General features: G+C 49.1%; 8 protein-coding genes across 8 annotated transcripts; 6 read left to right on the top strand and 2 right to left on the bottom strand.

Annotated features, from left to right (window-relative positions):
* Positions 1-1957: 1957 nt before the first annotated feature.
* N7537_001287 (translation initiation factor 3 subunit CLU1) lies at positions 1958-5911 on the top strand (the record flags this gene model as incomplete). Its single annotated transcript, XM_056892345.1, has 4 exons — positions 1958-1994; positions 2100-2171; positions 2227-2282; positions 2348-5911. The coding sequence occupies 4 exons, from the start codon at positions 1958-1960 to the stop codon at positions 5909-5911; spliced, it is 3729 nt and encodes a 1242-aa protein (XP_056757340.1).
* Positions 5912-6644: 733 nt separating this feature from the next.
* Positions 6645-9380, top strand: N7537_001286 (uncharacterized protein; the record flags this gene model as incomplete). Its single annotated transcript, XM_056892344.1, has 1 exon — positions 6645-9380. One exon carries the CDS (start codon positions 6645-6647, stop codon positions 9378-9380), a length of 2736 nt encoding a protein of 911 aa, XP_056757339.1.
* Positions 9381-11442: 2062 nt separating this feature from the next.
* N7537_001285 (ferric reductase family protein) lies at positions 11443-13236 on the top strand (the record flags this gene model as incomplete). Its single annotated transcript, XM_056892343.1, has 1 exon — positions 11443-13236. One exon carries the CDS (start codon positions 11443-11445, stop codon positions 13234-13236), a length of 1794 nt encoding a protein of 597 aa, XP_056757338.1.
* A 367-nt stretch (positions 13237-13603) lies between these two features.
* N7537_001284 (uncharacterized protein) lies at positions 13604-15200 on the bottom strand (the record flags this gene model as incomplete). The annotated part of the gene is made up of 2 exons (XM_056892342.1): positions 13604-13930; positions 13983-15200. The coding sequence occupies 2 exons, from the start codon at positions 15198-15200 to the stop codon at positions 13604-13606; spliced, it is 1545 nt and encodes a 514-aa protein (XP_056757337.1).
* Positions 15201-15729: 529 nt separating this feature from the next.
* Positions 15730-16338, bottom strand: N7537_001283 (RTA1 domain-containing protein; the record flags this gene model as incomplete). Its single annotated transcript, XM_056892341.1, has 1 exon — positions 15730-16338. One exon carries the CDS (start codon positions 16336-16338, stop codon positions 15730-15732), a length of 609 nt encoding a protein of 202 aa, XP_056757336.1.
* Positions 16339-18800: 2462 nt separating this feature from the next.
* On the top strand, positions 18801-19665 carry N7537_001282 (glutathione S-transferase family protein; the record flags this gene model as incomplete). Its single annotated transcript, XM_056892340.1, has 3 exons — positions 18801-18880; positions 18932-18985; positions 19041-19665. 3 exons carry the CDS (start codon positions 18801-18803, stop codon positions 19663-19665), a joined length of 759 nt encoding a protein of 252 aa, XP_056757335.1.
* A 591-nt stretch (positions 19666-20256) lies between these two features.
* Positions 20257-20797, top strand: N7537_001281 (gamma-glutamylcyclotransferase family protein; the record flags this gene model as incomplete). The annotated part of the gene is made up of 2 exons (XM_056892339.1): positions 20257-20551; positions 20685-20797. 2 exons carry the CDS (start codon positions 20257-20259, stop codon positions 20795-20797), a joined length of 408 nt encoding a protein of 135 aa, XP_056757334.1.
* Positions 20798-21205: 408 nt separating this feature from the next.
* bbp (putative zinc knuckle transcription factor/splicing factor MSL5/ZFM1) lies at positions 21206-23493 on the top strand (the record flags this gene model as incomplete). Its single annotated transcript, XM_056892338.1, has 7 exons — positions 21206-21374; positions 21435-21654; positions 21708-21925; positions 22121-22344; positions 22401-22509; positions 22565-22773; positions 22831-23493. The coding sequence occupies 7 exons, from the start codon at positions 21206-21208 to the stop codon at positions 23491-23493; spliced, it is 1812 nt and encodes a 603-aa protein (XP_056757333.1).
* Between the last annotated feature and the right edge of the window lie 210 nt (positions 23494-23703).

The following is a 23703-nucleotide window of genomic DNA, read 5'->3' as shown; positions in this document are numbered from 1 at the left end:
CAGACCCCCAAACAGTCTGTGTAGGGCCTGTCTCAATATGAAACACAGAGGTTTTAAGGAGTGTACTGCTAGAATTCTAGACTTGTAGCTGTAGCTGGTTCGCGCAAAGCCACACCTCACACCTCCAGGGAATGACGCGTCACTGGTGAAAGAGAGACCTCTAGGACATTGGTCGGATAAAATAAATTGGATATCAAAAGGGAAACAAAGAAACAAAGAAACAAAAAAAGTTAATGAAAGACCAAAACAAGGGAGTCCAAAAAAAAAAAGAAGATTGTGGCTAAGTTGTGGTGGTGGCCTCAGCCTCGATGAACCAGGGATGCAGAAGGCTTGGCGATCGAATTAGGAACATACATGGATCTTCCACATGTATTATTAACGGGGAGCGAGTTATTATCGGCAGTTCAACTCTCCACTTTGTCTAAAGTATTTTATTAAATATATGGATGATTTTTTTCTATTGGTTTTTTCAAGGTCCGTGTGGAAGACAGTGGATCCATGAAAAAAATGGTCTACAACAAAAGGTAAACAAACAAGCCATCTATAATAACTATATACCGCCTTTTCGTTGTATAGCAAACCAAGTAGACTATAACTGGTATATAGGGATGTCGAAAAAAAAAAAGAAAGAAGAAAAAAAAAGAAGGGCTCATTCAATTCCAGTTTTAATCTACCAGTAGAGCTGGATAATTACGCACATATGTACCTATGTAGTTTACTGCCAGGCAAAGATACCCAAGAAACCACGTCTCTCGTGGTCGCCGCACCCTCAATTCGGCATGGCTATCGAATGGTCACTTTGGGATGCAGGTCTCTTTTCTTTTTCTTCTTAATGCATGTGTTCAAACTTGGCAGTACTATAGTGAAAGGCTATCAGCCCTTAGCTTCAATAAAGTTGGTGAGGACGAAGCATATATAGAATATTATAAGGCTTTCAAGCATTTTAAATTCATCAAGGCGCTCTTCAACGGTAAGTATGACATGGAATAACTGAATATCTTAGCGTGCTATAGATTTTAGCTCTTTTTCCTGACGACTTGCCACCCCGGATATATATTTTTGTCACGTATATCGAAAATCGGTAGGGTCCCTAAGCGACATCATTTCTTGGAAAGAAAGTTTCCCGAGGACATAGAGGAATAAGTGTTAGTATCCATATACGATTAATGTTGCACTGTCTACATTTCTACATTGGAGATGTGCTCTTTTTTTCAGTCAAGTGCATAGTATAATTGGCGTCGGCCCTGTTAGTTTCTATGTAGGAATCCAGCAGTCTTTACCATATATATTTTTATCTTCCTCTGCCCATTGATATGGACCAATTAAAGACAGATCTTGCCAGTAAAATATAGTTTATCATCAAAAAAAAATAAAATGCCACGGTGTACACAATCGCTAATGCACGTTGACGCACACTCAAAAAAAACATTGATACCTGAGGCACGCCACTTGTAGATCTATGACATTGATGTCAACAATCAATGAAAATTATATATATATATATAGGGCTACGTAGGAAATATAGTATTTCCAATCTATATACAACCACTGCGAACTAATTACGCCTCTTTCTCCAAAAGTCACAGTCAAATTGTAGACACTGTGGAGAATAATGTCCCTCTCCGCGCCATTCCCCGATCCCACCGCCCGAGCACTTCCGAGGGTATGCCGCATCCGAGAAATTTTCTCTCCGGTTTCCCAGTTTCACTCCTATCCATTCATCCTTGCCTTATTTTCAACTTCCTGGGGTACGGGGTTTTTGTTTCTTGCTCAATTTCCCTTGTTCTCTTTGTATACTATACTAAAAAATTTACCTGCCGAATCCCCGCAGGTCCTCAATCTTTTCTTTTCCCGTTCTATTTTCCCGAACTTTTGTCTCTCGCCCGCGTGACGGTTGTGAGATAAGGGTTTACTGTTGTTACTTCGTCGAAGCTCTCTTCATAACCGACTCGACATAATGGCACAGACCAATGGGGAGTTGGAGCACTCGAAAGGTGTGTGTTGGCCCTGGAACCTCCATTGTGGGCAAGGTCCATTGGAATACGCCATGGGTTCCGGGTAAAACAAGATGCAAGGCACACGAGCTAACGGAGGAACAGAGGCTCCCCAAGCTTCCCAAGAGATTGTCAATGGCAATGCCCCCGAGGGCACAGAGGAGGACAACGCCGGTGGTATGTTGGATAATTGGACGCAGAACTGTACAATAGCGTTCTAATTCGACTATAGGTCTTTTCCAGATCTCTGTGAAGCTCCCTCACGCGCCGCATAAGATCCAAGTGATGGTGGGTTTGATGTTTCGAAAGGCCACGAAGAGAAAAAAATTTATCTGACCTGTTTGCTTTTCTAGGTCTCCAGCCAAGAACAGGTTCAGGATGTCCGCCAATCCATTGTCGAACTACCGGGAACCTTCCAATACACTTGCTTCCACCTCGAGTTCAACGGCAAGCGCATCAACGACTTCGTCGAGCTGTCTGAGGTCCCGGACCTCGAGGCCGAATCCGAGATCGTCCTGGTCGAGGATCCCTACACCGAGAAGGAGGCCCGCATGCATGTTGTGCGTATCAGGGAGCTAATTGGTGCTTCTGGTGACCGCGTTGACAACCTCCATGGTATCTCCGCCGGTTTGTCCCTGCACGATACTATTACGGCGGACGCTCTCAAGGCCAGCGAGTCGGAGAAGGAACACTCCCTCTCCAAATATGACCTGACTGGAGTTTCACCGCTGCAGACTATCCTGCCCTCTGCACAGGCTCCTCTGCCCAAGACAGTGAAGTCCATCTCATTGTCTGCATGGAACCCCGTTCCGTACAACCTCCGCCAGAAGGGTCACTTGCTCTACCTCGTGGTTGCTACTAACGAAGGTGAACAATTCCAGATCACTGCCCATGTGTCTGGGTTCTTCGTGAACAAGTGCTCGAGCATCAGATTCGACCCATTCCCGAAGCCAACACACCCCAAGAAGGGCAGCGCCCACTCCCTCCTCACTCTCATCTCCCAACTCTCGCCCTCGTTCAACGACTCCTTCGAGGCTCTGCAGGAGTACAACAATGAGAAGGATCTTTTGACCACTTTCCCCTTCCAGAACGCTATTCCCAACAGCCCATGGCTCATTGCCCCCAGCACTTCGAGCTTGAATGCCCACCAGCCCGATATCACCCGTTCGCAGGAGAACTACCTGATCTCTGGTGTTGATAACGCCGAGACTCTGCGTGACTGGAACGAGGAGTTCCAGACCACCCGCGAGCTGCCCCGCGAGACCGTTCAGGATCGCGTGTTCCGGGAACGCTTGACCTCCAAGCTGTTCGCCGATTACAACGAGGCCGCCGCTCGCGGTGCAGTCTTGGTTGCCCGGGGTGAGGTTGCTCCTCTGAACCCCACTGAGGCGCGGGACGCCCAGATCTTTGTCTATAACAACATCTTCTACTCTTTCGGTGCCGATGGCGTTGGGACTTTCACCTCCGAGGGTGGCGACGAAGCCGCACGCGTGGCCGTGGGTAAGGACGTCCTTGGTATTAAGGCTGTTAACCAGCTTGACATCGATGGTCTATTCACCCCTGGAACCGTGGTAGTTGACTACCTGGGTAAGCGTATTGTTGGCCAGAGCATTGTTCCTGGTATCTTCAAGCAGCGCGAGCCCGGTGAGCACCAGATTGACTACGGTGGTGTTGAGGGCAAGGAGGTTGTGGCCACCCACGCCGACTTTGTTCCAGTCTTCGAGAAGCTCTCGAAGGCGCTGCGTGTGAAGCAGCACCCTGTCTGGGACAAGGAGAACCAGCGCCACGACCTGGAGGGTAGTGTCGAGACTAAGGGACTTTTGGGTACTGACGGCCGCAAGTACGTCCTGGATCTCTACCGCGTGGCTCCTCTGGATGCCGAGTGGCAGGAAGAGGATGGCAGCGATGTTTACCCCCACCGCATGTCCGTTCTCCGACTTGAGTTGGTCGAGTCCTACTGGCGCCACAAGATGAGCCAGTACGTGAAGGCCGAGGTGGAGAGCCGTAAGGCTGCTAGCGCCGAGGCTTCTAAGGAGGGCAAGACCGAGGAGGAGACCGCGGACCAGGAGCGTGTTGACATCTCTGGATTCAACCTTGCTCTCAATCCGGATGTTTTCAGCGGCCAGGTACCCCAGACCGAGGAAGAGAAGGAGCAATGGGCAAAGGATGAGCAGGAAGTCCGGGATGCTTGTGATCACCTGCGATCCAAGGTCATCCCTGACCTGCTCAAGGATTTGCACGACGGCGACGTTGGCTTCCCCATGGACGGTCAATCCCTGACCCAGCTGCTGCACAAGCGTGGTATTAACCTCCGTTACCTCGGAAAGTTGGCCCAACAGTCCACCGAGAAGGGACCTCGCCTGCAAGCTCTGTCCATCCTCCTGATTCAGGAAATGATTACTCGTGCCTTCAAACACGTTGCCAACCGCTACCTGAACAATGTCCCTGCCCCCTTTGTCGCCCCTTGCCTTTCTCACTTGCTGAACTGTCTCCTCGGCTCGGATGTTAACGCTACTCCTAAGGCTGAGATTGACGAATCTCTGCGTGAGATCTTCCCCGAGGGCGACTTTTCCTTTGAGAGTGTTACTCCCGAGTCCCTCAGGGCCGAGCTTGAGAAGCAGGTCACCATCCGCTTCCGCTTCTCCCTTGAGAAGGACTGGACCAACTCTCTGAGACACTTGCAGCTTCTGCGCGACATCTCCATCAAGTTGGGTCTCCAGCTCGGTTCCCGTGACTTCGCCTTCACCAAGGCTCAGGTCAAGGAGCAGGTTGTTGTTCCTGTCACCAACGGCCCTACTCACGAGGAGCCTAAGAAGAAGGGCAAGAAGAAGGGCGGTGACAACAAGTCCCCTACCCGAGTCGCCCCGGCGCCCGCTAAGCCCGCTGTCACTTTCACTGCTGATGACATCCTGAATGTTGTTCCTTTGGTCCGTGATGCCTCTCCCCGCAGCGCATTGGCAGAGGAGGCCCTGGAGGCCGGTCGTATCTCTCTCATGCAGAACCAGAAGCAGTTGGGCCAGGAGCTCATCCTTGAGTCTCTGTCTCTGCACGAGCAGATTTACGGTATTCTGCACCCTGAGGTCGCCAAGCTCTACCACCAGCTTTCCATGCTGTACTACCAGACTGATGAGAAGGAGGCTGCTGTGGAATTGGCCCGCAAGGCTGTCATCGTTACTGAGCGCACTATGGGTGTCGATTCGGCCGACACTATCCTGAGCTACCTCAACCTGAGTCTGTTCGAGCATGCCTCTGGCAACACCAAGACCGCTTTGGTTTACATCAAGCACGCCATGGATGTCTGGAAGATCATCTACGGTCCTAACCACCCCGACTCCATCACCACGATGAACAACGCCGCTGTGATGCTGCAACACCTCAAGCAGTACAACGACTCCCGCCAGTGGTTTGAGGCATCTCTCTCCGTCTGCGAGGACCTGTTTGGCAAGGATTCCATCAACACCGCCACAATTCTCTTCCAGCTCGCCCAGGCTCTCGCTTTGGACCAGGACTCCAAGGCTGCCGTCGGCAAGATGCGCGAGGCATACAATATCTTCCTCGCTCAGCTTGGACCCGAAGACCGCAACACCAAGGAGGCCGAGAACTGGCTAGAGCAGCTCACTCAAAACGCTGTCTCTATCGCTAAGCACGCCAAGGACATCCAGGCTCGTCGTCTGCGCCGCAACCCTCTGAACCCTCGCGTGTCTTCCATGGGCACCCGTGTTCAGCCCCAGGTTGGTCAGTCTGCGCCCGAGATCACTGCCTCTGCCGACCCCTCGGGTCTCGACTCTCGCAGCATCGATGAGCTTCTGAAGTTCATCGAAGGTAGCGACGCTAGCTCTTCACGCTCTAAGCAGAAGAAGCGTGCCGCCACCAGCAACCCTAAGCTTCGTGGCTCCAAGCAGTCCAACAAGGCATAAATGATTTTTTTAGCCAGCCAATTTAGACTGCGTTAATTGGTTCCCGTTCTTATTTTCTTGGTTATTACATGTGTTAATATCTATATCCATTGTCATTTTGGGGATCGGTGGGCAGGCTTTATGAGCGAAAAGAACTGTTGTATTTTAGGTCTCTCTCCTCTCTCTTTTTTTTAAACATTTTTGGTTTCATCTGTTAGGTTGGGTTGTCTCGGGTCGTGCATGGAAAGGACTCGGTTGTCTTATATGGGCTCATATTTGGTGCATTATGCGGATCTGCCAATTGGGCCATTTTCTCTTTCTGAGTAGATTCCGTTACGTTAATATGCACATAGTTGAAGTTGAATAGACGGATACCTTTAATGAACTTGAGTGTATACATCAATGTACTGGGGAACTAAGATTGCCATAATAGGCAATATGTGTTGGCCCGCTTTACCGCATTAGTCAATGTTTGTTTTCTTTGTTTGCCGGGCATCCGATGCTGTCATTCATTTTCCACTTAACACTCCCTTTAATTCTTCAGCATATCTTATTTACATTGGATTATTGCTACATTATTGGCGATATCTGGTTGAGTGCCATCATTGTTCTTATCATGCATCGTTGAAGGGGTTGTTAGTCCGGCGAGGTTGGTACAGTGCGACCCCAATGACCAAGAGAAGAACTTGCGGCAGTGCTGATTCTTCTGACAGTTGTATGCTATTAGCAGATATTATTAGTTCTTTCGTCCCAAATGGAAGACGGCCAAGCCACCGCAAAATGGGCAAACCGTGTCCTGCGCCCCTTGACCTCCATATGCCGTCGAATCGCAAAGCACAAAGAAACGCAGTCGATGATCGCGACCGAGTCGGAACCACAAGAAACTGCAGAGGGCAGTGATGTGCCTACTTTGGAAACCGATCACAAACAAGGCCAGCAAAACTGCTCAGGTTCAGATGCGGATGAAAACGACCCAGCTTGGATTCCAGGGAAAAAGCCCGAGCGACGTCGACCCAGACACAAGTATTCGTCCAAAGTAGAGGAGATTGGAGGCAAAAAACGCAACAGGCTATCAATACACAGCCCGGAAGCCCCACGTACCCTACCTGGTGCGATTGAGGTCGCCACACCACTCATCACTGGGAGGAGATGGGAGATGCCACCGAGTGCACAGTCGGAACGCAACTCCAATATCCAACCATCACAGCCGCAAGTCTTCCGTGATCGATATTCGCTCCACAAGAGCCCTTGGCAAGAACTTCTCGACCAGTCTGGTGATCCGGGCTTCGCCGACATAGCACACAACCTCGATCGTGTCTTCCAAAATTTCCTTTGCAACACTGTGATATCCAAACAAGAAGAGAAGCCTGTATCTGAAAGCAGCAGGCGCGGTGCACGATCCTTGCTGTTTATGGTTGCGCGAAGTCTACCTCAATTTATTGCGAGCGAGCAGGAAGCACAGGACGAATTGGACGGGGACGGGGACGAAGACATGTGCGATGCATATTTTACAGAATTGGAAGCATTTTATGCGCCTTGTGGGACAGGTTGGAAGCCTCTCCGCGAAGCTGTCCGCGCACAGGGTGTCTACTTGGTCTCTACCTTGATACAGAATCATTGGATAACAGATTCAATTGCCTGCGCGCTGATTGAGAAATGTCATTCCTTTGCGCCCGAAGAAAGTAACTCATTGCTCTCTACATTGCTTTCTACACGCAAAAATTACCCTTACCCCCAGGCTTTAAGGCCGGCGGTTGACCATGACCCTTCGGATCCGATTCGACTGTTACGCAAATATGCTCATCATGGCGTTGCCAGTCGCTCTTATATTTTCGACGAACTTGCAAAGCTTCTCTTGCGAGGAGTGCTATCCCCAGAATGGATGGGAACCAAGTTATGGACTAGCTGGATGACACGAGCAACGATATCCCTTTCGAAAGAGGATGAAGACTGTCCCGCAGCTACACGGTTGATTGAAGCTGTGATTCTCTCAGCTAGTGATGTCCGCCCCGTCACTGCTGCTCAGAGTCCTACCTCAAAGTTCCCCGTGAAGGGAAAGACTGCTCGTCCTCGTGCTCGTGCGACCAGGGCTGCCTCCACCACAGCGTGGGAAATCTCAAATTTTGCGCGGCCTTGTCCCTTGCAGGTGGAGGATGCATTGAGCAATCACGTCATAAGCCTCATGGCAGCGCTCTGCGGCATGCATATTTCACGGTCTCGCGCCTCCAATGACACTGATAATGCGGATGGAACGAAGGCTAGCTATATTACAAGCTATCTCCACATTGCTCTGCAGCGAGAACTGGGTTCAAATCCCGTCCCACAGCGGGCTAACCACACTCCTCATCAATTGTTACGCCGTGGCTGTATCCTGTTGGCCACCAGCCTTGTAAAGTGCAACGACAAACTTTTATTGGATAATGACCATTATGTGATGGCGTCAACAGCCAGTATTGATGAATGCGCGGAGATTATAGTCTCTGACTCTGGCATGATTAGAGAGTTAGCGTTGTTTGTGCACCAAGCGTTTCGCGGCCTCAAACAAAGTGCAGAACATGCAACCGAACATACTAGCAGCGAAATACGTGCCATGGTTTCGCAACTTGCCCAATTAGCCGATACACCAGCCTTGTCTGCCTTCCTTGGGCGAGTGGCCGCAGAAGCCGCCATGGAGTTTGCGGAAGCTACGGGAGATCCCGATGACCACATGTGGGCCGTCGACGTTCAAGAGGCGGCCGTAACAAAACAGCGTCAGGAAGACACTGCCCAAAGGTCCCTAGAAGAAGCCGAGGAGTCTAGCGAGAATACGGGCCTGTTTCGGTGGGAAGATAGCATAAGCGAGTGGGTGGCATCTACGCCGGCGACGAAGGGAAAGCCCATCCTAGTGCAAAAGGCCCGAAGACCCATGCGCATGCTATCAAGCCCCGTGCCCTGTATCGCTTCCGTTATAGACACAGGCAGCAGCTCACCTGGGTCTGATCGATTCCAAGACACTGTTTCAAGTTTGACTTCATCTCCTCCACTGATGGCGTCTAAGCGAACTTTCGAGGACACCGAGGTTTCATCCAAACGGCCGAGAAAACGCCAACGACCCACCCCCATGGTTGTAGTTGACAGGGGTGGAAACAATCCCGAAATACGCTCTCCTACCCCGACTAAATCCAATTCTACTGTGGAGCCAGTCACTCGTCGAGGCATCCTGCGAGAGCGCAGCACCAATCTGACTGGACGGACGACCTCCGCAACACAACAGGCACGAAAGGTTGAAGTCGTGATCATTAATCACAAAGCAAGCAGCCCTTGCCAGCCTGTGGTTCGGCCAACTTTGGAGCGTGCTGCAAATCAGGTGTATCGCACAGTAGAGAGGCGAAGGTCTACGCGCCCTTCGGTTTCAACCATGCGTCATAATGTTGAGCCGCCGATACCTCGACAAACGGCCATTCCATGTTATCGGGATGATGATAGTGACGATGAGCTCAGCTTTTTCTGAGCGGGGCCCGGGCTTTCTTGGCTGGTCCTGCTTGAGACGGTGACAGTTTGCCTGCGCGGGCAGAGTGCCGGATATCCCCCAGAGACTCCTGGTTCATCTATGGTTCTGGGGTCCCTATCACATTTTACATTGCAAAGGAATGCCTGGGCTGTCTACATGGTCGAGCTTGACCGACTGTTTGCAAGTTCATGATTCAGGAACGGTGGATATGAATGGGCGGTCCGCTTTTTTTTGGGAAGTCGGTGTTTAGGATTTTTGATTTGATACCCATGGCCTTGGATTGGTGTTTTTTTTTTTTTTGCTGTTAAGACGTTTGTTCTGGATCTCTATAATCGGTTTTATTTGTTTTTCTCAACTTTAGACTAGCCTTTGGACCAATGGAAAGACCTCAAAATTGGGGATTGACCTGAGACAAGTTATATGCGCACTGTATCTGGCACGTAAGATAAAACAAGTTGTACACTGATGAAACTCTGGCGCCAACACGGAATGGCCTTGGATGATATAGACCTGCAGCACGCAGTTAGGATACAAGATATCGGATTACACGGAGCACTCCGTACATATGTTCCCGTTTCAGTTTGCCAAACTACTACGGAGTATAGGACCAATGGCAAGAATAATTATTTCAAGTTCCTCAGAGGGTGTTTGGCCAAGGCATAGTTTCTCGGGGGGAATTCTCCGTGAGAGGAGATTACAGTCTGATATAAATGAAATGCCAAGAAGTCATCCCCCTGAAGACGGAGAGATAACTTTTTCCAGTGATGACTAGAGCAATAGCCCTATGTTTGGACTGTTTCACGGCCCCTAATGTGGGTTACTCCGTTCGTCTCTGATGGGTTGAACTGAGCGCTAAAGGAGACCGGTCGAATATGAAAACGTGACCCCCACAAACCCTCCTTTTTCCCCACTTCCGACTTTAGATTGGCCTATCGATGAAGGAAAGGCCCCTTTCTCAAACAAGCCAGTCGTAGGCCAAGCATTGACGCGGATCTATGTCGGCCTGTGTGGTTGTTGATCCTTGTCAAACTCTGCTTGTCCACTGGCTGTTTCACCGTTGTTCAGCGCTGGCCAGTCACAACCCTTGATCGGTATTCCCGCCACGTTATGACAACTCGGGGCTTGACCTGTCGCATGTTCGAGGTCTATATTCTGCCAAATTCTGCAAAGGCTATCTGAAAATATGAGCCCCTGATTCGCCGCGATGGATCTGCAGGATCGTCTGCCTTTATACTCCATACGCACATGAGTATCTCCTTGAATCGATCTGTGGCCCTAGCGCCAAACCCCCTCTTTCGAGAAAATTGAAGAAAATGACCCGGAAATCAAAATGGAAAGCAAATTCCACATGATATGGGCCGTGCTAGAGGTGGAGAGTCTTGGTTGAATTCTACATATTGGTCCGGTTGGCCCTGACTCTGTCTCACTATCTTCACTGGACTGAACACAAGGGGAAACAGTCCTTTCTTCTGTCTATTTTCGATCTTTCATTGTTATTCTTTCATTTTCTTTTTCACAACAATCAACATTGTCTCATTTCTTTTGCCTTTGTTTTCGAAACAATCTTCATTGTGTCCGACAAATTCCATCTCTAGCACATTTTTCTTTTTGGCTGTGACTGGATCACAAGCATTCCTTTCGTTGCCCGTCGACAACAGCCTTCAACAAACATCGCCCGCTGTTCTGTGAACATTTTCGCTTCTCACTGAACCTAATTGGACTGAAAAATATCGACCTAGGACTTTTATTCCATGCTTTCGCTCTGAATTCTATATGTTAGATATAGGCAGGTCCTCTACTTGACACCAGCCACCCAACGGAAAAACCCCTAAACGTCCGAATCCCTTCAATCCTTGCTTCTGCCATTTGATCAAGCAACCTGGGGTTGTTTTGTTTGCTGTTCTACTCGACAATATCTTCCGAGCCTTCTCTAGGGTCGGGGCAGGTATCAACGTTCCCCTTTTCAATACACTCTTTTTTTTTTCCAGCGAGCTGGCCTCGCTAAATAACACACCAAGTTCAATCCTAAGCACTTGACGTGCGGTATCTTTGGTTGGTCATCATGCACTCCTTTCTTCTGGCGATGTCCCTTGCCGGACTGACCAGCGCAACGGATATTGAATACATCGAAAAACGATCTGGTGGTTACTCTCCCTACTACGAAGCCGTCAACGATGATCTGGCACGCTATTCACTCCTCGCCCTTGGATGTGCTGCCGCCGCTTATTACATTTGGCAGCTCGCCTTTCGCTTCTCTCGCCATCTTCGACGCCTGGCAAGCTTCACCGATGACCGACAACGGTACTTCGTCTCTACACACAATACCTTTGCCTGGATCAAGGACCATATCATATACGCTGCGCTGTTCCGCAACCGACACAACCGTGAACTCCAACTCTCATCAGCTCTTAACATGGGTACTTTGCCTAGCCGCTTCCATGCGTTCCTTGTCACTGGCGTTATTGCCATGAACGTCACGCTCTGCTGTGTGACAACTCCGTATGGATCCGAGACGGACACCCTTGCTGGTGTTATTCGTAACCGTACCGGAGTTATGGCAACCGTGAACTTGATCCCATTGGTCCTGATGGCAGGCCGTAGCAACCCTCTAATTGCTATGCTCCATGTACCTTTCGATACATGGAATCTGCTCCACCGATGGCTCGGCCGAATCGTGGTGCTGGAGAGTCTTGCTCATGTGTTTGCATGGGCTATCCCCAAAGGCAACGAGAAAGGCTGGAAGGTTGTCGGAATGGCTCTGAGTAATAGCAACTTTTTGTTGACCGGCCTGGTGGCCGCCTGTGCATTCACTGTGCTCTTGTTGCACTCGCCCTCGCCTATTCGCCATGCATTCTATGAGACATTCCTCCACTTGCACATTGCCATTGCCGCCGTGTCTATGGGTTTCCTTTGGGTTCACCTCAACGGGCTACCAGCGCAAACCTATCTGCTTGCATCCATCATCCTCTGGGCCCTCGAGCGAGCCACCCGCTTCTTAATCATTGTGTACCGTAACTGCGGCCGTGAATCCACAACCGCAACCATCGAGGCCATGCACGGCGACGCAATGCGCATTACCCTGCGCATGGCCCGCCCCTGGACCTTCCGCCCGGGCCAGCACATCTACCTCTACATCCCAGCAGTGGGCTTGTGGACCTCGCACCCGTTCTCCGTTGGCTGGAGCGAATCTGAAGACAGCAATACCGATGAGAAGTCACTCCCACTCACAAGCAAAGACATCCTCAGCGCGCCCCAAAAAGAAACAATCTCTCTTCTCGTTCGCCGCCGCACCGGAATGACCGACAAGCTCTTCCAGCGCGCTGCAAACTCCCCGAGCTCACAGATTACCCTCCGCGCCTTTGCCGAGGGCCCATATGGTAACATCCACACCATGGACTCATACGGTACGGTGATGCTCTTCGCCGGCGGAGTTGGTATCACCCACCACGTCCCCTTCGTCCGCCACCTGGTCGCTGGGTTCGCGAACGGCACCGTCGCTGCCCGCCGCGTCACACTCGTCTGGATCATCCAGTCGCCCGAACACTTGGAGTGGATCCGGCCTTGGATGACCAGTATCTTGGCGATGGATCGCCGCCGTGAAGTCCTGCGCATCATGCTCTTTGTTACGCGGCCGCGTAACACCAAGGAGATCCAGAGTCCCTCTGCGACTGTGCAGATGTTCCCTGGTCGTCCTAATATTGATACACTGGTCGGCATGGAGGTCGAGAATCAAATTGGCGCCATGGGTGTTCTTGTCTGTGGCAATGGCGGTCTGAGTGATGACGTTCGCCGTGTGTGTCGCAAGAGACAGACTCAGTCCAATGTTGATTATGTGGAAGAGAGTTTCTCTTGGTAGACTGATATACATGATGGATATAAGTTGGTGTCTTTTTGGCGTATGAGCGTGTTAGTTGTGATGGTCGTTGTCGTCTTTTATGTAGGGTTATACTGTTGTATAGTTTTTTACTTGCCTGTTCGGTTTGCTTTGCAGCTGGCTTTTCTTGTATACTTTGATCTTTTTGTTCCTTTCTGGCAGCAATCTTTCTGTCATATCGGTCTATAGAGTACATATCTTTCCTGCAAAATGCACGATTCGATTAGGGATTGTTCTCAACTTACGCATCGAGGTTCAACAATGTAGATAGCAGTCTACAGAATTCAACCGTTGAAATCGCCTTTATAACAAGACCTATAGCTTGTATCAAGCATTAAGCAGAAACAACTCATTGAGCACAATAAAACGCCTCAGCGGATGTCACATCCCCAGTACCTTTGTACTTCGCTCGCTGTGGGTATGGGCACAGGATTCTGTCATACGTCTTCCCATCTTCTGGGGAGTATTTCACTGGAAGACTTGTAGGAGCATTGTCAGACTCGACCCAAGCAACAAGGCTGTCGAACATAGTAGAAGGATATCCTCCTTTCGTGCCAAAGCAGTGTCCCATCATTGGTGCTTCGAACAACTTATAGTAATCATGAATGTTCGAGTCGCCAGCAGTTACCGCTTCGTAATATGACCTCGTGCCATTGGAAGGGATTACCTCGTCCATCTGCATCAAAAATTAGTATAAGTGTGTTTCTTGAACGAAATATGAAACGCACCAGGCCATGGTATGTAAGCATCTTGCCCCCAGCGTCACGGAATTTCGATAGATCCGGGTTATTCGTTCCGAATACCGAATTCCATTGCTGGACGGACTTTCGGAAAAGGTGATCATATGTTTGGTGTGTGATATTCGTCAAGGTGAAATTCAGGTTGTGCTCGACAAACACCTGAGCCCATCGATTATACAGCTCGCTGGATACCGCAGTGCATGTCCCGTTGGCACATTTTGTATTTGCCGGGGTATTTCCTCCTGTCAATTGAGTTCCGGGATAGAAACCATACCACAAGAAGTTGCTCTGTGAGTCCCATGCTCCCGTCCAGGTAGCATTGACAATATTTGCGGTGGCAGCCGAGATTCTCAACTGCGATCCAGTGTCACTGCAGTTGATTTCAGCACCCACTAGAGCGAACGGATCGAAGACACATGAATCTGGGTCCGAGATTATACCATCCATGACACCGTCAGCACTGTCGCAGGCGGAGAGGGCGGCATCTGTCACTGCGTTGATCTCGCAAGGGTATGGGTATTCATCGAGCTGGTTCATGATAAACTGAGCCCAGTATCCTCCCAATGAAAGTTGCGGCCAATTAATTGCCGGAGCAGAAGCAACAATCCCATCATATGCTTCGGGATATTGCTGGGCGAGCGCCAAACCCTGTCGGCCGCCTTGTGAGCATCCGGTCCAATAAGAGTATTTTGGCTTCGATCCATAAGCGCTCTCTGCTAAGCTCTTTCCGATAATTGCTGCATCTCCAAGAGAAGCAATGGCAAAGTTGTACATGGTATCATAGTTTGGCATCCCATTTTCCAGAAGGCCCCAGTCTGCAGGGTCGTCGCTTGTGTGACCACCATCCGTTGAAATGGCGACATATCCTTCGGCAGCAGCTGCAATCATTCCGTACGCTGTTATTGATGTGAGCCCAGCTGTGTAGCCGTTTCCTCCGATTCCTTGTAATCGCTCGTTCCAGGAATCACTGGGTAGAAGCACGCCAACGTTGATGGTGTCGTTTTTGGCGGTGTGCTTGTAGGTCACTGTGACATTGCAGAAGTTGAGATTTTGAGCTTTCACGCCGCCATGGTTATAGTAGTACCATGCGGGAATAGACTGGGATACATTTGAGACCTGGGAAGCTTGTAGTGATAGCACTTCGGCGCCTAGTACGTGGGGATACGAAAAGGCCTGAGCCAAGCACAACGATGGAGAGAGGCTCATGGTGTGAAAACCAGCACTTTGGAGACTAGACTCGGAGGAAAAAATTTGCTGCATATTTTGTTTCGGAGAGGACATATGTTTAGCATTTTATTGTTGTTTGTTTCTGGGATTCGAAGGTTACACGTAGTCTATACGCGCATTCAGCAGCCAAGGGACTTGAATATTACTGCCTTGGTTCCATTAGCTCAATTGTGTTTATTTCTGCATATCAAGAGATATTCTAGTGGATATGAACTCTACATAAACTCCACTCGGTTGAGAGGCAAAAGCTATACGCGTATTCGAACCCGAGGCTAAAGTGGGTCCATGGAGGGCTCAGTCCCCTAAATTGGACGGCCCTAAATTAAGGGGTTTTCTCAATTAGACGTTGGGTGTTATCTATGATATCTATTGGTAAATATGCTTGATGGCAAAGTATGAAAGATGGTAATTGTTGAAGCATGTGCTAAATGTAGAAAAAAGCAATTGTTCTATCACAAAATAAACTCCAAAGAAGGGTATATAGAGCCTCGCTCCAAGCACAAGAAATTCAAACACCAGAGTAGCTGTGTGTAAGCGGGATGTTTCCATCGGAATCCGAGTCAAGGCTCATCTGGTCAGGATACCAAATAAAGAAGATGACCATGACAACTACCATCGGCAAGCTATCAAACACATACAATGTCCACTCATGCATAAGGGGATAACCGTCATTGTCCATAACATATTCAATGATCCGGAAAATAGAGCGGACCAAAATCAGAGCACTGACAGCATATAGCATATGCATTGATCGTTGCCAGGGGATACCGGGCTTGAGACACTCGGGAGTGGGTGCACGGCGAAGGCGCTTTGCGAAAATGATGGCTGTTACCCAAAAGAGGGAAAAGGAAATAAGTTGAATTGCCAAACCGATCACAACGCACACCTTTCCCCACTTGGGGTATCCCATAACCGAGAGAGATGAGGAGTTTCCCTGGACAACGAAAGACAAAACATCGAACCAGACAAATGTTTTCGTAAGGCGCGAGACCCGAATGGGAGAAAGATGTTCTCCTCGAACCCGACGGATGATTCGACCAAGGGTCATGTAGATGGTTGCGGCGAAGAGTGTAGGACTGAGCAGAATGAACATGTTGGCGACAATGTACGGTCCCATTTTAACCGTATCATTGTGTGCAACGCAGCGGCCGATGTAACCAATGATCTGGACTTGATTGCAATGCAGGTCAGCGTCTGGTCTTCGGGGCATGGAAGGATAAGATTGCAAGGGAAGGGAGTCCACATACAAAAGCCGCCTAAGGTAAATGCTATACAAAACCATGTCCTGGCTCTGAACATTTTCCAAGAATGAAGGCCCGTTAGGACCATGAAAATCAGCATGAAAATGACAGCTGCCGGTATCGAAGGTGCATAGTTCCAAAATTTGTAGGAACGAGACACGAGTTCAGACATGTTTGGCGATTGTATGGACACGCGAAGAAAGAAGGAAGTGCTGTGAGTTGAGTTGAGCAGACCTAAGTTGAAGGATTTAGAGCCTTTATAATCCGTCATTTTCGGACATTCTCAGGATAGAATAATTTTTTATTTTTATTTTTAGGTCTTTCTATAGATCGGATTGCAGATACGCGTATAGAGAAGACCCACATGTTACCTTGGAATAAAGTAAAGTTGGCCAATCACAAGCTGCAGGGACATTTAAGCTAGTGTAAAGCAGAATCATTCCCTAGTTACAATCTGAAGCTTGTATACAACATCATCGTTCTCCTCTTTTTTTTTTTTTTTTTTTTTTTCGTCCGCAGTCAGTCACACTCGCGCCAGGCTCTATTTACCCCTACTGCCCTTCTGGTGGTTTTTAATGCATGTTATATGGTTGCCTGATACTCAGATTACAATCGACTGGCACTAGAGCACATTACTCTTGGGGCAAAATTCTTCACCATATCTTGTGAAATGAAAACGAATGTACTTCTATAGACACCATGTATGGTATTGAGTCCTTTTAATGTGGTACCCCTACCACCCTTAGGGTATCCTTTAGGATTAGTCTAGCGGTCAATCCTGCTCAGTGTCTTTTTTCACTTTTTTCTTTTGGCCGATCTTCATAGTCCTAGAAACTAAGCTACTACTAGTATAAAATATGATAGCCCCCCACGAGCATAAAATTATAGAGCTGCTACAAATTGAATACCTAGTTTTGAAGCAGTTGGTGAAAATGTTGTCGTGTCGTATAACGCGGTCGCCGGTGAAGACGGCGTTGAAGAGCCGGAGCTAGGGTAGTTGAAAATGGCATTTTACAGCGAATAAACGCGGGTAGCTATATCAAAAAGCGGGGAAGAAGATAAATTGACAGTATATAGAAGTACATTGTTAGAGGTGTAGGGCGTGTCGAACGAGAGGCACTAACACATCAAGAAGTGGATTGATAGCCGTGTGAAAAAGCGAATTATTAAAATGCGGTGCGTCGAAAAGAGAGATACTAACCGTGTAAGTAGCGGATTATAAAGGTGCGTCAAATAGTGAGGCACATATAGAGGTATACTTCGAATGGAGAGATACTAACCACGTAGGTAGGTGCTTCAACCTCGTTTTGGAAAAATTCGGGATTGAGAGGTTTGAGAGACAATCAGAAGCTCATGAAGTCTTCAGCCAAAACATGGATATTTTGTCGGAAGATTTACGGATACTGAATTACGGTTTTGACCGGGGAGACTCAATGTTAAACCACATGCACATATTGGGGCAGAAGGCTAGTGCTCATGAAATAGTATATATATGTCAACTGCACTAGAGCGTCACGCCTTTGTTCTGTTTAGCCTAGTTGCAGACCTCAAGACTAGAAACTTTTGTGACCCCAATAGAGCTATCTCCTAACGTCTGTTTTCATGGATATCAGTAACAGCCTCCTAGTCTGCCTAGGACTGGATGGGCTTTAGGCGGATTTGAGCCCACTGTATCGAGCAAACCGAAACCAAGTTTGAAGAAAAGAAAAGAAAAGAAAAGAAAAAAGAAAAAAGAAAAGTGTTGGCAACTAAGCACATGAGAAGAAAGAGATGACGAGTTGCTGGTCTTGTTCATGAACAAACTGGGCCTTTATAGGCCTCAAACGAAGTCTGATCTCACCTAGACATCTCAACAGATATTCCTGGCTCTCATGATCCAGAAATTTTGCTGGGGCCTAATGTATTCTATTCTCAATCAAACCCATAACTGTCAATGCTGTGATAAGTCCAGCTATGCACAACAGGAGATACGCCTCTAATCTAGGTTTTTCCTAGGTTTTGTCAGCATTCCAATGCATTGAATGAAAATAAGAGGCAGCCCTGAGGGTACTACAATTATCAGCAAGAATAACATCCATTGGTACTACAGAAGTAGGTCATAGAGGGGACTTAACTCAGGGTAGTAGAACTTAGCCGGATCCGGCTTGGAGAGACCTCGGGAGAACATTCCGCGAGTTGCACGAGCTTATAAATCCGTAAAGCGGGGTGGGGCCGAAGACTAGATATGACCTCAGTCATCGCATACTTAAATCATCGATTTATCTTCAAACACAACAATAATTCAACCGCTTCAATCATCTCAGGTTCACTCTTCAGTACCATTTCTTGTTTTATCAACATGACGCAACCAAACATCACCCTCTACACGACCCAGACCCCCAATGGCATCAAAATCTCCATCGCGCTAGAGGAGCTTGGGTATAGTAGTTTCCTTGGCCTCCTTACAGCTTTAGTACTAACAGATTGCAGCCTGCCATACAAGGTTGAGAAGATTGACATATCTAAGAATACCCAAAAGGAAGAGTATGTGCTTACATCTCTACAACTACCTTCACAAACAGATCTAACTTCCGTACAGCTGGTTCCTAAAGATCAACCCCAATGGCCGCATCCCTGCCTTGACAGACACCTTCAGCGATGGCCAGGAGATCCGGCTGTTTGAGTCTGGCAGCATTCTGGAATACTTGACAGAACAGTACGATCCAGACTACAAGATCTCATTCCCCAAGGGCACGCGGGAATACTACGAGATGAAGAGCTGGCTGTTTTTCCAGAATGCGGGCCTAGGACCCATGCAAGGCCAAGCCAACCATTTCTCGCGGTACGCCCCCGAGCGCATTGAGTATGGTGTGAACCGATACGTCAATGAGTCACGCCGATTGTACGGTGTTTTGGACAAGCACCTCGCCGAGTCCAAGTCTGGTTATATTGTCGGTGACCACGTCTCTATTGCCGATATCTCGCACTGGGGGTGGGTGGCCGCTGCAGGATGGGCCGGTATCGATATTGACGAGTTCCCGAATGTTAAGGCCTGGGAGGAACTTATGGCCCAGCGACCGGGTACTGAGAAGGGCCGACATGTTCCTGCCCCTCATACAATTAAAGAACTTATCAAGGATAAGGCGGCTGTGGATAAAGCGGCTGCTGAAGCCAGGTCTTGGATTCAACAGGGGATGCAGGCCGATGCCAAAGGCAAAGTTTGAAGAACCGATATGACATTGATGACAGTTGAATAACATAGCAGATAATTTGAGACGAAATTCGAATCAAGAGACCGTAAACTTCACATATGTACGTACATATATGTATACACTGGATTGCAGGCCACACATGGCTTTCCCTTTCCGATTTAGCGCCCACTCTTTGCCGCCTTTTGATCACCGAGTAAAACTGAACATCCGTGGACGCCACTGGGTATTACACAATCGTTAAACACGCCCGGGCCCGGCCCACTGACACAACCACTCCTAACCCTACAAACACCGCAAATAGTCAAACCACAATCCACAGCCGAAGGCGGGACAAAGGGGTAGACCCCAGCAAAGTCCAGATCGGGACAGGTTCCTCTAGATGGGCTGGATCTGGGCCGGCCCGGCAGATGTACTACTGACGTAATTTCCCCAGACTTCCAAGGTTGTCACCTTGGAAGGTCTCAGGTACCCGACTCCAACTCTTTTCTCTCTCCATGGCACTACACCACAGAGATAGCAGAATATACAGTGTTATCACCTGCGTCCCTTGAGCCGATCTCTGGCGTGTTGAGATCAGCATCTGCATACCTACCCTGGCACACAATGAGCGACAAACGCCCCTCCCCGATGCTCCGCAAATTCCTTGAATACAATGACTCGGCAGACACGTTAAGGCACAGCCAAACAGCATCTGACAATTCAGCTGAAGATGGTTGGCCTATAGATCCGTCTCAAAGAGAATATTGTTTTTTCTACGGGACATTAATGGATCCACATACGCTCTGTCAAGTCTTGAAATCTTCAGAGCGACCCCCCATCATGCGTCGTGCTAGAGTGATAGGGTTTGAAATCAAGCTGTGGGGGCCCTACACTGCCCTTCTTGATGGAGAGCCATTCCGTTCAGTCGACGGCATGGCATATGAAATCTTGTCGCAGACGGAACTTGATCGACTCGCAGCCTATGAGACGCACAAATACCAGCTAATACCTTGCTCGATTGACCTTCTGAATGATGATGATAGCGTCGAAAGTGACTGTTGAAGGGGTTACTTTCATGTGGGATGGACAACGGGATGAACTACAGGAAGGCACATTTGACTTGAAGCAATGGAAAAAGGAGAAGCAGTTGGGAGATTTAGATTGAAAGCCGGATATGGGAGACTAAAACCTTTTACCTAGATGCTGTCGATGATTGAGAGAGAATTCCGTGTTGGTCGAAAGGAAAGAGACTTGACTGACAGCTGAACCCATGATGAGTCTGAGGAAGCTAATAATACATAGAAGTGGAATGCACAATCCACATCTCATCGCAGCAACTCTCCTCCTCTCTTCACCTATAAGGCAGGGCGGGGAAATAATCATCCGAGCCACAACCGCTACAGTGCTCCTAGTCCGGGTATACATAAATCCGAGGATAGCCTCGCCACCGCCTACTAAATAAGATTTTGCTAAAATCACGTGTGAATGCTCGCCTCTTGAACATTGAAGCTTCTTTCATCCTTTCTACCTAGATCACTTACTACTCACTTTTTTTTTATCCAAAGCAGTAGTCATGGCTTGGCGCAACCAAGGAATAACTGGCTCCAACAACATCCCGCTTGGTCGGCGACGCATGGGCGGCGAGGATGGAGAAGAGGAAAGTCGCACTGCGACCCCTTCTTCTATGCCCTCTTCGTCTATGGGCCCCGATGGCCCCAAGCGTGGGCGCAGCCCTGTTCGAGGTATGTTTCTACCAAGGTGAAAGTTTTGAAAACAAACCAAGTCTGACTTCTATTTCAAAGCCGATCCAGGTCCCCTGAACACGGATGGCAAGAGGCGCAAGAAGCGCAACCGCTGGGGTGACCAGCAAGAGAACAAGGCCGCCGGTCTTATGGGCCTGCCGACTATGATCATGGCGAACTTCACCAGCGAACAGCTTGAAGCTTACACACTTCATCTTCGTATCGAGGAAATTAGCCAGAAGCTTCGAATCAACGATGTGGTCCCCGCCGATGGTGACAGGTACATGCTTTCGTCCTTTGTAATTTGTGCTTGTGTACTGACTTTCATAACAGATCTCCCTCGCCACCTCCCCAGTACGATAACTTCGGAAGACGTGTGAACACTCGCGAGTACCGTTATCGCAAGCGTCTTGAGGATGAACGCCATAAACTGGTCGAGAAGGCCATCAAGACCATTCCTAACTACAACCCGCCTTCTGACTACAGACGCCCCACCAAGACCCAGGAGAAGGTCTACGTCCCCGTGAATGACTATCCAGAGATTAACTTCAGTATGATAACTAACCCTCTAACTCCTAACCATTCTTTCATTGCGTTTATCACGAGTCCCTACTCGACTCGAGCTGACAAGGCATACCACCTTGGATGTCCTCAGCTTGTTTCTTGCTAAACCGTGGTGCTTGATGCTGCACATATTTTAAAACAATTACAGGATCACTAACACTTAGCTCTTGCTATTTTTACAGTTGGCTTACTCATAGGACCTCGTGGAAACACCTTGAAAAAGATGGAGACCGAGTCCGGCGCTAAGATTGCCATTCGAGGCAAAGGCTCCGTCAAAGAAGGAAAAGGTCGATCTGACGCCGCTCACGGTAGCAACCAGGAAGAAGATCTTCACTGTCTGATTATGGCGGACACCGAAGAAAAGGTTAACAAGGCCAAGAAGCTTGTCCACAATGTCATTGAAACAGTAAGTTCCCTTGTCTCATTTTGTGGTTTAAAATACCGATATTGACAATTTATCAGGCCGCATCCATCCCCGAAGGCCAGAACGAGCTCAAGCGCAACCAACTTCGTGAGCTGGCTGCTCTTAATGGTACCCTTCGTGACGATGAGAACCAGGCTTGCCAGAACTGTAAGTGGACACCTTTCAAATTTTTTGGGCAATTAATTTTAACCGTGATCCTCAGGTGGTCAAATCGGACACCGCAAGTATGACTGTCCCGAACAGCGTAACTTCACTGCGAACATCATCTGTCGTGTCTGTGGCAATGCTGGTCATATGGCTCGCGATTGTCCTGATCGCCAGAGAGGCAGTGACTGGCGTAACGCCGGTGGCGCGGACAGACGTGGCGACCGTGCTGTTGGCACTGGCGATGCCGTGGATCGCGAGATGGAGGTAAGTTCTCTTTGTTCATGACTGCTTTATCAGACATTATACTGACATCTCACTTAGCAATTGATGAACGAGTTGTCGGGTGGGGCTCCTGGCGAATACGAACCCCGTCGCATTGAAGCCGGTCCTGATGGCGGTAATGGCCATCCTGACGACCGTGACTTAAAGCCCTGGCAACAACGTGGACCACCACCCCAAAGTGATGTGGCTCCATGGCAACAACGCCGCGAACCTCGCCCTCGTGATGACTACGGATCCCGCGACAACTATGGATCCCGCGATAACTATGGATCCCGTGATCACCATGGATCTCGTGATGATCATGGATCTCGCAACCAAGGCGGTCCTGCCCCTTGGGCTGCACAGAACCAACACCCAGGTCAACCCCAAACCCGCGACTACACTTACGGATCTCAAGGTGGTTATGCTGCCCCTGGTACTGCCCCAAGCGCTGCTCCTTGGCAGCAACAGGCCCCTCCTGGCGGACAGCAGCCTGCCTATGGTGGTGGATACGGTGGATACGGTGGATATGCGGCTTACCCTCCTGGCATGGGCGCTCCTGGTGCTGCCCCTCCTGGTATGGGCGCGCCTCCTCCCCCTCCTGGGATGGCTCCAATGTACCCTGGAGGTGCTGGTAGCCCTCCCCCTCCGCCCCCCCCTGGCGATGCCCCGCCTCCACCGCCTCCCAGCGACCTGCCTCCTCCACCCCCACCTCCCCAGTGATGACCTCGCCTCCCAGCGAAAAAGTAATCTCGATTCAAATCGTTTTTCCATGCGTGAAGAAATTTGCTATGGTGGCTTTGAAAGACAATTCAACCAGGATTGATTTCAGAAGCCCACGGCTCGCTAACAATGTTTCCAATAACTCCATAGTTGTTCTTTCCTATGCAGTTTTGAGTAATACGACTAATCCTCTTTAGTTCATCTTGACTT

This window comes from Penicillium hordei (genome assembly GCF_028827395.1).
Source record: "Penicillium hordei strain IBT 12815 chromosome Unknown utg000001l_segment0_segment0, whole genome shotgun sequence".
In the NCBI taxonomy this organism is placed as follows: domain Eukaryota; kingdom Fungi; phylum Ascomycota; class Eurotiomycetes; order Eurotiales; family Aspergillaceae; genus Penicillium; species Penicillium hordei.
The sequence above is the reverse complement of the archived record's forward strand: the minus strand, read 5'-3'. Positions and strand labels throughout refer to the sequence as shown.